Source organism: Cyanistes caeruleus, chromosome Z (assembly GCF_971803275.1).
Source record: "Cyanistes caeruleus chromosome Z, bCyaCae1.hap1.1, whole genome shotgun sequence".
Classification (NCBI taxonomy): Eukaryota; Metazoa; Chordata; class Aves; order Passeriformes; family Paridae; genus Cyanistes; species Cyanistes caeruleus.
The window spans coordinates 56,047,240-56,064,215 of record NC_141732.1 but is presented as its reverse complement, the minus strand read 5'-3'; the positions used below and the strand labels follow the sequence as shown (position 1 = coordinate 56,064,215).

General features: G+C 41.5%; 1 protein-coding gene across 4 annotated transcripts in view; it reads left to right on the top strand.

The window, feature by feature from the left end:
* ANKRA2 (ankyrin repeat family A member 2) overlaps positions 1-14,340 on the top strand; it is a 28,671-nt gene extending 14,331 nt beyond the window's left edge. For 3 of the 4 annotated variants that reach the window (XM_086866743.1, XM_086866744.1, XM_086866745.1), the window contains exon 9: positions 14,147-14,334. In XM_086866743.1, the coding sequence (XP_086722869.1) occupies positions 14,147-14,325 (179 nt within the window). In that variant the 3' untranslated portion in view covers positions 14,326-14,334. Of the gene's footprint in view, positions 1-14,146 lie in introns of all 4 variants that reach the window. The other variant, XM_086866742.1, reaches the window with a different exon arrangement.
* The last annotated feature ends 2,636 nt before the right edge of the window (positions 14,341-16,976 follow it).

Sequence of the window (16,976 nt, the reverse complement as noted above, 5' to 3'; positions counted from 1 at the left end):
TGGCTGCAGTAAAAGAAGTTCAAAAACACGAACAGAAACAGGGTAAACAGATACCTAAAAAACAAAAAGGATCTCAAAAGGAGGAAACTCCTCCTCGAAAGGGTCTTCCTGAGTGCTTCTACTGTAAGAAAGTAGGACACATAAAAAAGGATTGCAGGAAACGAATAAAAGATGAACAAATATTTAAAGAAGATTAGGGAAGTCTTGGGCTCTTTCAAATGGGGACAGTAACAGCAAAAGAGCCCTTGATAAAATTGAAGGTAGGTCCCCACCGCCAGGAAATGAGCTTCCTGGTTGATACCGGGGCTGAGAGAAGCACCCTGCAGAAGTTGCCTATAGGGTGTGAAACGAGTAAAGAAAAAGTAATTGTAATTGGCGCAAAGGGAGATCCATTTAAAGTCTCGGTAATCAAGGAGGTGGAAATCGAGTCAGAAAATAAGATATGTTTAGGAAATTTGTTGCTTGTAGAAGAAGCCGACTACAATCTATTGGGAAGAGATATGATCATAGCTTTAGGAATAAATATCATTGTGAAAAATTCAGAATTAGTAGTGAAGGTGTTGCATTTAACTTCAAAAGATGAAAAGGAAATTGACCCCCGAGTATGGCACTCAAAGGGGGAAGTGGGAAAATTAGATATTGCTCCCATCAAAATTGAAATTGAAAATCCAGAGAATCCGATAAGGATCCGACAATACCCCATCCCAGCCGAAGGGAGGAAGGGTTTGAAATTAATAATTGACGAGCTGCTTAAAGGAGGCACGCTCGAGCCCTGCATGTCCCCACATAACACCCCCATCCTGGCAGTAAAGAAAGCCGATGGGAACTTCCGATTGGTTCAGGACTTGAGAGCTGTAAATGCTAGAACCCGAACCAGGTTTCCGGTGGTAGCAAATCCTTACACTTTACTAAACAGACTCTCACCAGAGGATGTATGGTATAGTGTAATTGATTTAAAAGATGCTTTCTGAACATGTCCTCTGGATGAAGGGAGTAGGAATTTTTTCGCTTTCCAGTGGGAGGACCCAGATACCAATCGAAATCAGCAATTGCGGTGGACGGTCCTTCCACAAGGATTCGTTGAATCTCCGAACTTGTTCGGACAAGCCTTAGAGCAGCTACTCACTCAATTCACTCCAGAGGAGGGGACAAAACTATTACAATATGTAGACGATTTGCTAATCGCCGGGATCACGGAAGAGCAGGTGTAGAAGAAATGTACCATTTCCCTGCTGAATTTTCTGGGACAAAAGGGGTTGAAAGTGTCTAAATCCAAGTTGCAATTCACCGAGCCCGAAGTAAAATATCTTGGACATTGGATATCACAAGGGAAAAAGAAATTAGATCCCGAGAGGGTGGTGGGAATCCTTGAACTTCCTGCCCCACAAACCAAGAGACAAATTAGGCAATTTTTAGGGCTCATGGGATATTGCAGACAGTGGATTGAGGGATACAGTGAAAAGGTGAAATTTCTGTATGAAAGGCTAAATACAGATCGATTAAAATGGACAGGACAAGACGAAATTAAATTTCAAGAACTAAAGAATGCCCTTGTCACTGCTCCAGTTCTAACATTACCAGACATCAGAAAAGAGTTTCAACTGTTTGTCGACATAAGTGGACAAACAGCACAGGGAGTTTTAACCCAGGAATGGGCAGAAAAGAAGAAACCCATAGGGTTTTTGTCCAAAATCCTAGATCCAGTCAGTCGGGGCTGGCCTACGTGTCTGCAAGCAATTGTGGCAGTAGCACTGTTGGTTGGGGAAGCCAAAAAGGTAACGGTTGGAGCTCCCCTGATAGTTTATACTCCACATGATGTAAGAAATATCTTACAACAAAAAGCAGAGAAATGGTTGACCGATTCAAGGCTTCTGAAATATGAAGCCATGTTAATCAGTTCGCCAGGATTGGAATTAAGGACAACCTCTGCACAAAACCCTGCGCAATTTTTGTACGGGGAACCAACGGGAAAGCTACTACATAATTGTATTGAAGCAGTGGAATTACAAACTAAAGTAAGACCCGATCTGGAGGATCAGGAATTGGAAGGAGGAGAAAAATGGTTTATCGATAGTTCCTCGAGAATGATGGAGGGAAAACGTAAATTGGGTTATGCCATCATAAATGGTATAACAGGACAGACTGTAGAATCGGGTCCCCTAAAAGCAAATTGGTCAGCACAGGCTTGTGAACTCTTTGCTCTCCTAAAAGCCCTCAAAGGCTTGAAGGGAAAAAGGGGAACCATCTATACCGATTCAAAATATGCATTTGGGATAGTGCATACCTTCGGGAAAATTTGGGAAGAAAGGGGTCTGATCAACACTAAAGGAAAAGGATTGGTACATGAGGAAATAATTAGACAAATTTTAGAAGTGGTCAGGGAGCCACTGGAGGTATCTGTGGTTCATGTAAAAGGACACCAGACCGGACGACAATTCCATACAAGGGGAAACAATTTAGCGGATAAAGAGGCGAAAAGAGCGGCATTGTTGACCGTAAGTATTTCTGAACTAGTCCCAAGGGAACCCCCAGAGGTTTCAGTGCTTCCTTCAGAAAAGGAGCAGGAAGACTTCAAAAAAGTAGGGGGACATTTCAAAGAGGGTAAATGGTGGTTACCCGACGGGAGGGAGTTGGTCCCGAAGGGGATAGCGAAAGGAATACTCAAAAGACTACATGCACAAACCCATTGGGGAACCAGGGCATTAGCTGAACAATTTTTAAAATTCTTTGGGTGTAAGGGAATCTTTGAGCTTGCAAAACAAGAGGTACAGGGATGTGTGATATGCCAAAAGGTAAACAGAGCGAATTTTCGGCAAACCAATTGGGGAGGTCGGCCAATCTCATACCGACCATTTGAAAGAATCCAAGTGGATTTCACGGAATTACCGAAAATTGGCAGAAATAAATATTTGTTAGTTATAGTAGATAAATTGACACATTGGGTAGAGGCTTTTCCCAGAGCTAAGGCCACGGCTCAAACAGTGTCTAAAATTCTACTGGAGGAAATAATTCCTAGATATGGTATTATAGACCATATTGATTCGGATCAGGGTACACATTTCACCTCAAAAATTATCAAACAGTTGTCCGATGCGTTAGGGATCAGATGGCAATATCATACTCCTTGGCACCCTCAGAGCTCGGGGCAAGTGGAAAGGATGAATCAGACATTGAAGTCACAAATATCCAAATTGACAATTGAAACAAAGATGTCCTGGGTCAAATGTCTCCCCTTGGCATTGTTGAATATAAGAACCATGCCGAACTCAGAAACAGGGCTGTCCCCCTTTGAAATGTTGTATGGAATGCCGTACAAGCATGGTATGCCGGTTGAACATCTTCAAACAGAGGATGTTCAACTCCAACCTTATCTCATTTCTATAAATAAAAACTTACAGGAGTTAAGGAGAAGAGGATTGATTCCTCAAAGCAGCACATTGGGATTTCCGATCCACCAAATTCAACCAGGGGACAAGGTACTGATCAAAGTGTGGAAAGAGCAACCCCTCAGTCCTCACTGGGAAGGACCTTTCCTCGTCCTCCTGACTACAGACACCGCGGTTCGTACGGCTGAAAAGGGCTGGACACACTCTTCCCGAGTGAAGAAAGTTTCGGTTCGCGACTCCCCCGAGTGGAAAATTGCAACCCCTCCGGGAGAATTGAAAATCAGGCTTCAGCGGAACAACAAATGAGCAACGAAGACAGGATAAGTTGCACCAATTTTGAATGTTATTGTTTTCCTTTTGTACATTTTAAGTGTGCATATTATAAACAAACGTGGGTGACTCATTGTTTGGGAGGGCAAAAACCGAGAGGGTTGTGTGCCGCGTGTTACAAAGAGGAATTAGAACAGACCAACCTTTTTCTAGCACTTGCTACCCGGGTGGGTATCTTGGAACTCGACTCTCCTGAGTGGTTCCGATTTTTTCAAAAAGGATTACGAGGCCATTTGGACTGTAAAGCGGAACCTCTAATAATAGAGTGCCGCCGAAACGTAAAGGTACCGTGCAGGAGCGGCACGATCAAGGCATCTCGGTGGGCAACCTTTAAAAGGAGGTTTGCCATCAGAACGTCAAGGGCCCCTGAAGACAGTCCTTGCTGCCGAGAAGATGGTTATCCCCGCCGTATGTTCTTGTACGGGCGGAGGGAATGGCAGAGGGATGCGATTGTGGGGAATCCTGACGATCCTGAACCTAGCCATGTGCTGGACCGAGAGAACGGGCCCCGAGGCGCCTCCGGGGACGACCTCCCTGGGGAAGTGTGAGCAGTGCCAAACTGCCTCGCGAACCGAGCCATGGATCGCCTGCCCTCCGGAATTGCACGCAGGAGAATGTTGGGCAAACGGTACCCAAATGGACCTGTGTAAGCTGGAAGGAAAAATTTAGTGCTCCACCCCGGGGATAGGTACTGGAAAAAGGCAACCCCATATCACAGGGGAAAAAGAGGTCCAAGCGACCCATCTACGAAGTAAGAGAGATATAGGAGGGGTTTCCCCAATCTCGGTCTGCGGGCAGTGTAATAAAACTGTCTGGATTGGAGGAAAGAAACAGTCAACGTTCATTGCGTACCACAGAGTCAACCCCTTGTGTTACAATAAAGCAAACTTAAAATATTGTGCCATGGGGGGGAAATTGTACTGGGAAGGGAAGAACCTGAAACATGAAACGAAAGTGTCATTCAGTAATGAACCGATAGTTTTGGATTTACTGAAAAATGACGATGATAGAGTGTGTCTGCAGTTTGATCAGGTGATCTGTTTCGCAAAAGACGAGGATGGTTCAGACCCTGAAAATAAAATAAAACAATTAACTCTTGAACTAAAAAGGCAGGAAATGGAAAATAAGAAAAAAAGACTCGAACAAGAGAGGTTAAACTCTCTCAGTGAGCAATACGAACAACTAGAAAAACAATACGATAATTGGAAGCTACCTAGCCCTAATCAGAATCTATTCATAGATCTGATGCAGGAAATAGCTACCGAATTGGGATTGACTAATTGTTGGATATGTGGTGGCCTGAAATCAGCCGAAAGATGGCCATGGAAGGGAGAAGGATTGACCCCAGAACAATTGCTTAAGTGGACGGGATTAAGATTATCCAAAACAACCCGGCGACCAGAGGGGTGGGTGATTGATAAAAGAATCATTGGAACCTTTTGTGTCAGTCGGGAAGGAAGGGAATTCACCGAGCTAGTTGGTTACACCCCGTGTGTAAAAACTCTCTCGGTAAATTCAGATAAAAAGACAAAAATTTGGCAGCCAGAATCACCCGAGGGCTATTGGAGCCAATCTCGGGAAAATAATTGCGAATGGATAGATCTAATTGGTTTATGTTGGAACAAACAGGACGGGGCGAATCCCTTCCATGCCTTTCTCGGCCTGAGGGAATATTGGGAGGACCCGGCAAAACTTAACAGAGATTGGAAGGCACCGGATGGGATTTACTGGATATGCGGAAAGAAAGCATACAGTGAATTGCCCAGAAATTGGAAAGGGTCATGCACACTCGGAATAATTCGGCCTTTCTTCTTTACACTACCTAAAGATGAAAGCAGGTCTTTAGGTGCTCCCCTCTTTGAAACCCTAGCCCGACAAAAGAGGGAATTGAAACGGGAACTACCAATAGCCGGAGGTAACCACCAGTGGAAGGGGGAGGAATGGCCCGCCGAAAGAATCATACAATATTATGGACCGGCAATATGGGCAAATGATGGCAGATGGGGATACAGGACCCCAATCTACCTCCTCAATCGGCTCATTAGGTTACAGGCTGTGGTAGAAGTTGTTTCAAATCACACTTCAGAAGCCCTGGAACTCCTAGCAAAACAACATTCTCAGATGAGAGCCTTTGTCTACCAAAACAGACTCGCTCTCGACTATTTGCTAGCTGAGGAGGGAGGAGTGTGTGGCAGATATAACGAGTCAGAGTGTTGCATGGAGATAGATGACTTCGGAGAAACTATAAAGGGTCTAGCTGCTGAAATAAAGAAAGTAGCCCATGTACCCGTCCAGAAGTGGAATTCGATTTTACAAGCCTCTTGGTGGGATCAAATTTTTGGGCAAGGGGCATGGTGGAAAAAGCTAGTATTCTTTATAGGATGTTCTATTGCCGGAGTCATCTTCCTACCCTGCCTAATTCCTTGTCTGATCAGACTGATACATTCTGTCGTTCAAGGAATGCAGATTGCCTCTCTCCCAATAGACCCAGAAAAGGCACAAGGAAACACTACCCTTCTTTCAAAAATCATGAAGTTAGAAGAAGAAAAAGAGAATAGAAATGCGGTTAAGGCATTGAGGGAATTTGAAAATAAACACATGTTGTCCACAGAAAATATAGAAGAGTTAGACCAAGAGGAAAACGACATTATTTAACCTGATATTCCTCTGAAAAAGTATGAAAACACGAATTTTTAATGTGTTCAAATTATTAGGTGGGGGACTGTAATAAAGAATTGGGTAAATAAAAATTCGGAAATAAGAAGTTTAAATAAAGTATGTATAATTATAACTAAATGAAAGTATGGAATAAGGAATTCTCCTCCCGGTCGAGGTAGAATTCCTCTTCCAAAAATCACGAATTGCAAAAGAACCCCCCCAGATAACAGGTTTCAGCAGACTCATCAACTCGGAGGAAAGGACAGGACACAGGCCATCATAGAAACAAAAGAAACAGCCTAAAAGTCTACCTCCAGAGAAAGGCAACTCCCGGCCGATTTCGGCCGGAGACCATCAAGCAAGACAAAAGGGACGAGCCTCAGGAAAATGGTCGTTGCCAGAATCGAACACCACACCCGCCAAACCCATACTACAGAAACTCAATCAAGAAAGACAAAGAAGAGACTACTCCTCCGAGATATCCATCGGTGCTAGCCCGGATCTCTCAATCCTGCTGTGATGAAATATGTTAAAATACATACAGACTCACTTTGCATTTGAGGAGACTCTGCCTGGATACTTACTGACTCAATGTTCTAGGCCAGGAAATCCATTCACCAGACAATCAGGGACATTTGGTAAATGGAAACTGGTTGGAATTCTAGCCTGGGGACATAAAATCCCTATAAAAACCCAGGCCAGAGAACCCTCAGACGTGGATTTGGGAACACCTATACCTTGCGTATAGACCCTGTCCACCCAGCGCTGCGCTGTCCATTTATTGTGGTTTTTTCCTCGCTGTTTGTTGCTTTATTAATTTATAATAAATTAATCTTTGTTAATCTTTAATCTGCCGTTGCATTTATAACAGAACTAATGAACATTAAACCAATTAATCTCTATGGGTTTTGATTGTATTAAGTTTGTGAAAAATCTGGTAAAATTCATGTGCAATGGAAGGATTTTCTCTGCACAGCCAGGCTATGTGTGGATGAAGTTATTTCTGTTGCACATCCTGCCCAGATCAACATCCTGGCCAGAAGTAAAGTGAAGTAATGCCTTGATTATCTAATACTAAAAATGGTTGGATAGTTTTGGTTTCTCTTGCAGTTTTGGTCACAGTAGCAGCTGCCCCTATACAGAAGAAGAAATCCAGATCAAACCAGTTCACACAGGAAGGAATGAGGAGGAAGCAGAGTTATCCTAACAGGAGGAAGAGTCAGGGCCAGAGATAATCATCCCATTTCTATCCCTGGGTGAGCTGTGGGATATGCAGTAAGATTCAGCCACCAGACAGGAGAGCCGCTGGTGACCTGCCTGGTTCAATGCCAGGATATTGCAGCCCACAGTGTAAAACCAGACAGTAGTGAAGCCAGACAGCTGGGATCCCTGACCCAGGGCACTGACAAGAGGATTGGGAAAAGGACAGAAACTCAGACCCTGGAGATGACTCCTGTCAAGCATGAAGGACAGGCACTGTCAAGGATGATCGAGTAGTGCACCCAAGCAGGTGGAATGCCATGGAAAAAGGTATCCAGTACCTGAGAGAATTAACTGTGCCAAACATAGTATATAGCAACTGGAATAATGAGCAGATAGATGCTTTTGTGTGGATTAGAATGAAAAGACAGTGAATGATTGGTGGCTTAGTGTATATGTGTGTGTGTGTGTGTGTAGGATTTGTTTCAAAACAATTTGGTTGCAATGAAGAGGATGTATTTAGCCATTTTGGTAATTGTTATGGTAAAAATGGTAATGCTATGTAATAAGTAATACGCAAAATGCTATGGTAATAATATAAAAGCATAAAAGTACCAGTTAAGAAAATATAAGGAAGATAATAAGAAATGGTAAGTGTAGAAAGGTATTACTGTGAAGAATCCAGAGACAAAGCTTGATTGTTGCAATTTAGATGTCCATTGGTTAAACTGATGTTCAGAGTCTTCTGGCACCCTGCCAGTGCAGGGAAGAATGTTCAAAGGGGAAGTCCCTCCTTCCCCTTACACATCATACCACCAAAGCTGCAAAGAGTGAGTGGGTCTCACTGCTCACACAGCTTGGCATGTCTCCAATTCTCTCTAGTCTACCACAGGGAGAAGGAAGGGAGTCTTAATGCACAAAGCCTTGTGTGGCTTCAGTGGGAACACTGGCAGTACCTGACTTCTTTCCACCTGCCTTCCACCACTAGTTCTGGAACAATTAAGCCAACACATTGTAGGTAGAAATTTCATTGATACAAGAAAGTCTAATTGCAAGTACAGAACTCCTAGCTCATAAATATCTTTAATGCAGTGGCTGAAAGCAGGTATCAGCTCTATGGGGGAAAAAAGCCACAGTCACAGCCTCCTGCACTACAGCCTGCTTCAGCCACTGCAGTCCTTTGGATCATAGACTACTTCAAGTTGAAAGGGACCATACATATCATTGAGTCATGTTCCCTGCTTCTTGTAGGATGATCCCTATGTGTCCCTTCCAACTTGAGATATTCCATGACTACCTCAGACTAAATTGTATGACTAAGCATCGTTCAGATGTTCCTTCAATGCTGATAGGCTTAGAGACCATTTTCCTGGGAACCTGTTAAATGACCAACTACCCTCTCAGTAGCCTTTTCATCACGTTCAGTCTGAACTTTTCCCTGATGCAGTTTCATTCCCTCTCCTTATGTCCAAACTCTGGTTACCAGAAAGGAGATCAGTGCCTGCCTCTCCACTTCCTCTCATGCGGAGGCTGTAGGCTGCCATAAGGTTACCTCAGTTTCCTCCAGACTGAACAGACCAGGTGACTTCAGATCTTTCTCATACAGCTTCCTTTCAAGGCACTTCACCATCCTCATGGCTCTCCTTTGGACACTCCCCAATAGCTTCACACCTCTCTTCCACTGTGGCACCCAGAGCTGCCCCCAGCACTCGAGGTGAGGCTGCCCCAGCTCAGAGCAGAGCAGGACAATCCCCTCCCTTGCTGGGCTGATGCTGTGCCTGATGCCTTCAGGACACCGGTGGCCCTCCTGGCTGCCAGGGCACTGCTGACTCATGTTCAATTTGCCCTCAATCCACATCTCTTTTAGCAGTGATGCTCCCCAGCCTCTTGTCCTCCAGTCTGAGGCAATGTCCCAGTGTAGCTGTTGAGTGAAAACAGCCATTAAGATTTTGAAATTAGTTGAAAAAAAATCAGACAATGTTAATTGATTTTCTGGGACTTCTGTACTTAATCAAAGCTACAGTGAATGATGGGGACATAACAGTGTGCACAAATAATAGATAAGCTTTTGAAAGAGGCTTTTCAGCAGGTCTCCCCCAACAGTATATAGGGTTTTTCCCCATATAACATTCACCTAGCATTTCTCCAGTGTGTCCACTAGAGGTCTGGCATCTACTGACATCCATACACCACTAATCCCTGCCTTTCTTCCCCAGTCCATGGGTAGTGAGCTCAACCTCCAAGTTCTCGTATTTCTCATATAGTATCTCTACTATACAATTTTTTTTCTATTTGAAAATAAATCCATACACAGAGAAAAGGAGTACTATGTAAAGAACATGCACTGTGATTCTGATGAAAGGGACTGCAAGGCTGGAGAACAATACAGCCAAGTTCTGAGTCAGAGACAGAGAAATGATTAAAAATGGTCACTAGGAAATAAAAAAGTGACTGAATATACAAAAGGGGAAAATGTAGAAAAAATTCCAATCCTCCATGGATTAAACCTTAATTTCTGGCTAAATTTCCCTCTGGCTCTATGTGCTGAAACATCTGTGGTACACAGAAGGTATACGTTTGGCCAGAATTACCTCTGAAAGGTTGTGTGAGAGCCAGGGCAGAGATTAATTTCTTTCATGGCACTGATATCTGAAATGCAATCGGCCTTAGGAGGAGCAAAGCAAAAAATGTAACTGACTTTGGATGTGTTGGTGAAATCCTTGCTCCGTTATCTGTCTCCCAGGCTTAGACACCTGTATTCTTACTAGCATTTACACCACTTTTATTGCATCATGCATGATTAAATCAGATGAAAGAAACAGCAAATCTGACATGCCTTGGAAGCAAGAGAGAAAAAATGTTTCATAATCAAAATCCTGAAAAAAAATGTCTCTTGTAAGTAATTTTAAAGTAAAATAAGATAAAGTGGCAATTACTGTAAAGTTGCACATTAAAAATAATGAGATTTAATGTCTTTTGTAAAAAAAAAAAAAGCTGAACTTCCACATTTGTTGAACAGTAATGCAAATAAAATACAAACTGTGTTTCCTTGAGATACCATACATGAGCCATTTTTTCTCATATTGCAAGACATCTCATGTGTAGACAAAACTACATCAGTATGCCTAAAGAACAGAATTTCCTTTTTCTGTTACAGAAAAGTACTCATTTTAAATAATGAATCGATATCTGCTCTGTATTTTGTCTTGAATTATCAGCAATGAGATAATACATAGGAAATAAAACTAAGTCTTAGCTATTGCCTCAAAACATGTCCTAGGAAGTGCATTTTTTAATATGTGAAGACATTGGAATTGGGGAATACAGATTAAGACAACGCAATTTAAAAGTCTTCCATCTTTTTGCTGTAGAATTTCAAGCAATTGTCAGATAGTCATCACAACACAAGAATGAGTACAAAGGTGAAGATGGTAATCTTTCAGACGCTGTTTCCTGCATTATGTAACATTATACTGCCATGGGAACAAGGAATTGAAGTTTTTAGTGGCTCTTTTGAGGACCCTGCAGGGACCAACCAGCACTATTTCACGAACTATGATTCAGACACCCTGAGGAAAACTTAGTCAAGAGTTAGCAAGCAGTGGAAAAAAAAAATTCTATGCAAAGAAAAAGCTTTACTCACAGAAAAAAAAAAAAATCCCTGTGTAAAAAGCAGACAACTGGTGATTATGCAATATTAGCAGCATGCTTCATTCCACATACTTGGTGTTTCTCTGAGGCACAACAATGAATTTTTCTCTTGGTGTAAATATTTCTTTTTTTGTTGTTGTTTGTTTATAGTGGCAAAAATTTTAAGTGGTGGGAACTTATTGGTAAAGTGTTTTGAAAGGTCAGTATTCTGATTTTGTTCTAGTGAATGATTTCTGCAGCCTCTGATAGCAGTGAGAAGACACTCAAGACTTAACTTTGAACCACACCCATGGGTCCAAAGGCAGTAGTGTTTCCTTGTCCCAAGAACAGAGATTCTGACTAAATTCTGCAGTCAGAATCTTAATTCCAAGTTGATTTTCTCCGAAGTTTTTACAAAAAGCTCCTGCCAATGTAGTTTCTTACAGTACTTGTTAATCTTTTAAATTTTAACTTGAATGACAGAGTGCACTCTTTTGGAGTATTAAGATCTATATATCTATAATAAATTGCTTTTCCTGATTAACTAAACTATTTTTTGCCAAATTCAATGTGCAACATGTAAACACAGATGCCATGAACTCTGCTCACAAAGCAGATTGCCAGCAGTTTCATGTAGTAGTAACAGCCAAATGCTTCAAAGCTGCATAAAGTCTTTGTCTTATTCATTCCCATTTGACTTTGCAGGGTATTCTGGTTAATCATGTACAATGTTAGCATTACTATTTGCATGTAAATTTGATGAGCACTTTGTAACACTCTTCCCTGTCTGCTCTGGTTTTCCCTGGGGCTGTTACTAGTTCCACTCTGTTGCCTTCTTTGTTCATCTGTCTTGTACTTTGAATTCCCCACTTGTATTTCTGAGACAGTTACAGAAAACAGCAACCTCCTGCCAGACCTTCCCAGGGTAAAGCATAATCTCCCTTCAGCCCTCCTGTGGGTTTTTCCTTGGTATTTAAAAAAAAAAGGAAGTCTGTATCCTACACCTCCTTATGCCACACAGGGAGCAGGTGCCCACAGCAGGGAGCCAAGTAATGGAAGATGCAGCCTCTGCTCTTCACCGCTTCCATAATCCACGTGAGATTATCTGCTCCCTAATGCAGCACTAGAGGCAAAATCTGTCCCAAGGCCATGATGGAAGTTCATCATGACACCTTCCCCCCCCCCCCCCCCCCCCAAGGGAACTCAGCAGTTGTTAACCCAATGGTATTCCTCCAGTAAGAAATAATGTTCCACAACTCTAAAATCAGCCACTGAACTTTACTCATAGCTGATGAGACAAACTTTTACTTACAGCATGCACCAATTTTGCATTTCCAGAGTAACTTCATTGTGCCTTGGTCCTACAATCTACCTTTACGCAATCTTGAATCTTGCTTCTTTAAATCCTGATGATGATGCTTCGCTCAGCCTCAGGAAACAGCTGTAAACTAATGCCAGAACTATTAATCATCTTCCACAGCTATTTTATAACAATACCTGGAACAAAAAATGTCAGAAGCAGAGCAACCATGAAAGTTTATCCTAATTCTAGATGACTTGTTTTGGCTAAGCAGTTCACATTCAGATTTCTAGCCTAGACATAGCATCAACTAGATGTAACTCCATATTCTCAGGAAGGAATTAGGGATAGGGAAAAAAAAGATAGATTGTATTTACTGAAATGATAGACTTAAATATGTGCTGCATTTCTAACTAGTTAGCTGATGTTTGGGGCATTCCAGTAGTTTTTCCTGAACACTGTGGACCAGATTTTTTTCCTTTACAACAACAGTATAAATCACTGGAGAGCAGACACTGCCCATCACTAGAATGATCATCATTAGTATTGTTATAGCAGTTCCGCTTGCATGCACCTCCTGCTGTGCAGCACATAATGCTTTCAGGAAGTACACTGCTCCATCTGGCAATGAATGTATAACTGGGTGAATTAGGAATCCAGTCACTTGGAACTTTAAAGATCAAAGATATTGTTAGGGGTTAGTCCTAGGAATGACGTCTGAATAGATCTTTCTGTTGAGGGTTATTTGTCACCAAATTAAGCTAGCAACTCTCCAGGCATACAGGACTGTAAAGCATGTCAGTCCATCTTCTGCAGATGAGCAGTGATGAGGACAACCATGTATGCAGAAATCAGCAGGGAAGGTTGCAGACCCCAACAAAAAGGAAGATGTGAACTGGACACAGCAACAAGGTGGATTACAGTTGTGGGACTGCACTGTATAGCTCATCCTTTTCCTGCAAGAATAAATCTAAGTAATCCCTAAATAATCCTCTGAAAAAAAAATCTTGACCTGCATTGTGGGAGATACTGTTTTGATTCATTATGTAAATCAACTGTACGTGCTGTTTTTTTAGCACTGAAACCAAAGCATAGCAAATACAATCACATCACATGCTTTCCACAGCCTACAAAATTTTCTAGCACATCAGCATTTCTATTTCATAAACAGAAAATGAAGCTTACAGAACAGCATCACTTTCACATCAGTCCTAGAACATACCATTGCCAAGCGTTTTAGGAGGACTTATCATACCATCCAATGGCTGGACTCAACCTTGTATATTATTGTCAGCTAAAGGACACTGAATGATATAAAGTCTGTGGGCACATTCGATATGCCAGAACTTTTTCAGGCTTCTAGCTCCATGCGAAAATAGGCAGGCTTTAGCCAAACTCCAAAGATCCTTTCACCCCATTTTTGTGGCCGCTAGGCTACACCTGGACTGTCTTAAATGTTACAATCTAAGGGATTAACACAATTGTTTCTGAAAATGCATCACAAAAATAGCTTGCTTATCTACTCTGCAATTGTGGTATAATGTCTATCCCAAATATAGAGTAAGATCACAGGCATTAGCACTGCCATTGTCTCCAAATAGGCTTTTGTTTCTGTGTTTTGTTTTTCTGATTTTCTGTTCAGACATAACAAGTTTTCAGAAGGTCCACAGCATCCCAGAAAAATGTATCAGTGCATCCTCGAAGCCTTGCATCCCCACTGGAACTGAATTCACAGCCTGCTTACACAGTTTGTCTGTCAAATATACCACATATCCTGATGAGCTCCAGAAGGTTGCCAAGATGGAACATAATCAGCAGTAAAAACACCAGGTTTTGAAATAAATCATCACCTATTTTCAAGGTACAAATTATTAAAATAGGACAATGCTAAAATATGGGGAACAAACATAATGTGAGTAAAGGGTCTGTTGTACAAATGCAGGGGCTGACACTAAAGCAGAATGACAATCCATCTAGAATACAGCTCCTGACAGAGGTCAGCCTAGACACCAGTGTATACGTGCACAAGGTCACATCTGAGTAAGTCTGAATTTTGTACGCTGGTGGAAGATGATGACTCAGTGAATCCTGAGACCTGTAAGCCAGTCTAGTTTCTACACAGTAAAAACAGCACCCCCCACCCCCCACCCCCAAAATCTTAAAGATCATCACCCCCGGGTAGTAATTACTGGAGCATGAAATGCTGCAGATGTACATGGGAATTGTTTATCCAAATGTTGCCCCCAACATATCCTAAAGGCAAACCCTTGTTACATGAGCTGGCTATACTAGTTTCACACTGTTTAAGAGCTTCCCTAAACCAGAAAGTACTAACTACTGATTCCTAACACTAACTGGTGCAAAGCAACCAGGAGGGAAAAAAATGAATTGTCAAATTAACTCCTCCCCAGTGCTTTGAATACCAACTGTCCCTGGAACAAAAACTTGTAATTGACATCTCAAATCAATAAACCTGACATTCTCCTGACACAATTGTTCAATTTTTTTCACTTTAACTCATTTTTAGTTTAGGTTTGAATCCTACAAACACGTTCACATTACCCTCACTGTGTATTTATGTAAGCCTCATGCTTGGTAGGGGCAGATGAATGCCACAACTCTAACACAACAAAATAAATTGACTAACCTGTACAAGTGAAGCCAAACAATGTTAGAAATCAGCACAAATGCAGAAGTCTTTAAGACACATTTGTTCATAGTAAGTATTATAAAAATGGCTCCTAACCACTTAAGTCTGCTCACTGTGCATCATAGCTATGTTACTCACTTACGTCGCTCTAATGAGGCATCACTTTTAATTCCTCCTAGTTCTGCAGAGGCAACAATACTGAAGACACAATGAAAATGTTCATCACCCCATATATTTTAATACAATTCTACTCTACTGTGACTACCAGTGACAGTGCCTATGTAATACAGTATCAGATCTGGGCACCCCCTAACCATCTTACTATCTTTTTACAGGCACAAGAAGGCAAGAAGCCCTCCTACATCTCAGTTGGGTTCTTAAAGGTGGCAGTAATCTTGCTCACACATAGATATTAGAAATCCATCGCAAAACAACAGCTCACAAGATGCTACTGTTGAGAGAGCTGACTGTCCAGTCATACTCAGTTATGTCTTCATCTGCCTGATGCAAATGCTGGAAATGTTACTGGAAATCACAGGAAAGAATAACAGGACTAGTCACAGTCCCTGGAGCTGCACCTTAAACCCACTACCATTTCAGTTGGTATTTTCAACAGCTTCAAACCTTGCCTAATCTAACTGCATCATTTTAAACTCAGTGATAATATGCAGATGCAAACACATGCTACAAGTTATATGTCAGCTATGAAGTAGCATACTGATCAGGTGTGCAGGGCTGAAACTTCTGAGACTCCAGCACAAGACTTACAGACATTATTAACTCAGGTACAACTTACACAGAGAATGTTAAGACTTGTTAGCTTCAGGTATGCTCTGAAAATCTGGAGTAGAATACAACCCATTAATACATTTTTCCAGGGGGGGGGAAAAAAAAGATAAGGATCTCAAGTGCACCAGATACTTCCACATTTATCTGCAGATATATATTTTATATATATAATATATTCCACATATATATATCCCACAGTATCCTGCAGTCCACATCAAATCCCTGTGTGAGACATGCTGCAAATCTTGATTACTGGGTATCAAAACCAAAAGCTTTTGCATGATCAAAATGACCTTCAACCAATCTGAATAGCAGCAAGATATCCTGGAATTCTGCCTTCAACACATGTAAGAAGTTACATAGTCTATCATTAGTGCCTATACCATAACAACACTAATTGGTCAACAATTGTCCTGATTTGTTTGGATTCACTAGCAGTTCAAAACATCAGGCTGTAACCTGTCTCTTAAAAAGTATTATTAATCCCTGCACTATACAAACATTGTTAGATTTTTTTTCACTACCAGGATACCTTAAGTGCAATGTAAAGGTAATGTAAGTTACATCTTTAAATCTCTTACAAAAAAAAAACAGATTACAGCAAGACAGTCCAGTAATGGTATTATATAAAATGTTTTCCTTCTATTCAGTAACATTATTTTATAATGATAATCCATGCATGAAGACCAAATATTAGCAGAGCAGTTAAAACTTTCATGAGGAAACTCTAAGTACCATGTTACCAAGAAACCACATCTTATAGTCAGTTAGAATACACAGAAATAGTTATACTCCTGATTCTCAGAGCTTCCAAATACATCCACTCTTCATTCATCTTTAAAGTTACGGAGTTCAATTCACAGTCAAACTAATCACGGTACTCCCTCGTGCTACAGACAGTTCACCTAAGCTAAGCGAGCTTGGCTCAGCTGCACCATAAGCTCCTTTTTTTTGTAAAATAAGACTTCCTCTCAGAGTCCAATCTCTTCTACTGGTCAGGACCTTACAACTATCATATCCAGTAGAAAACATT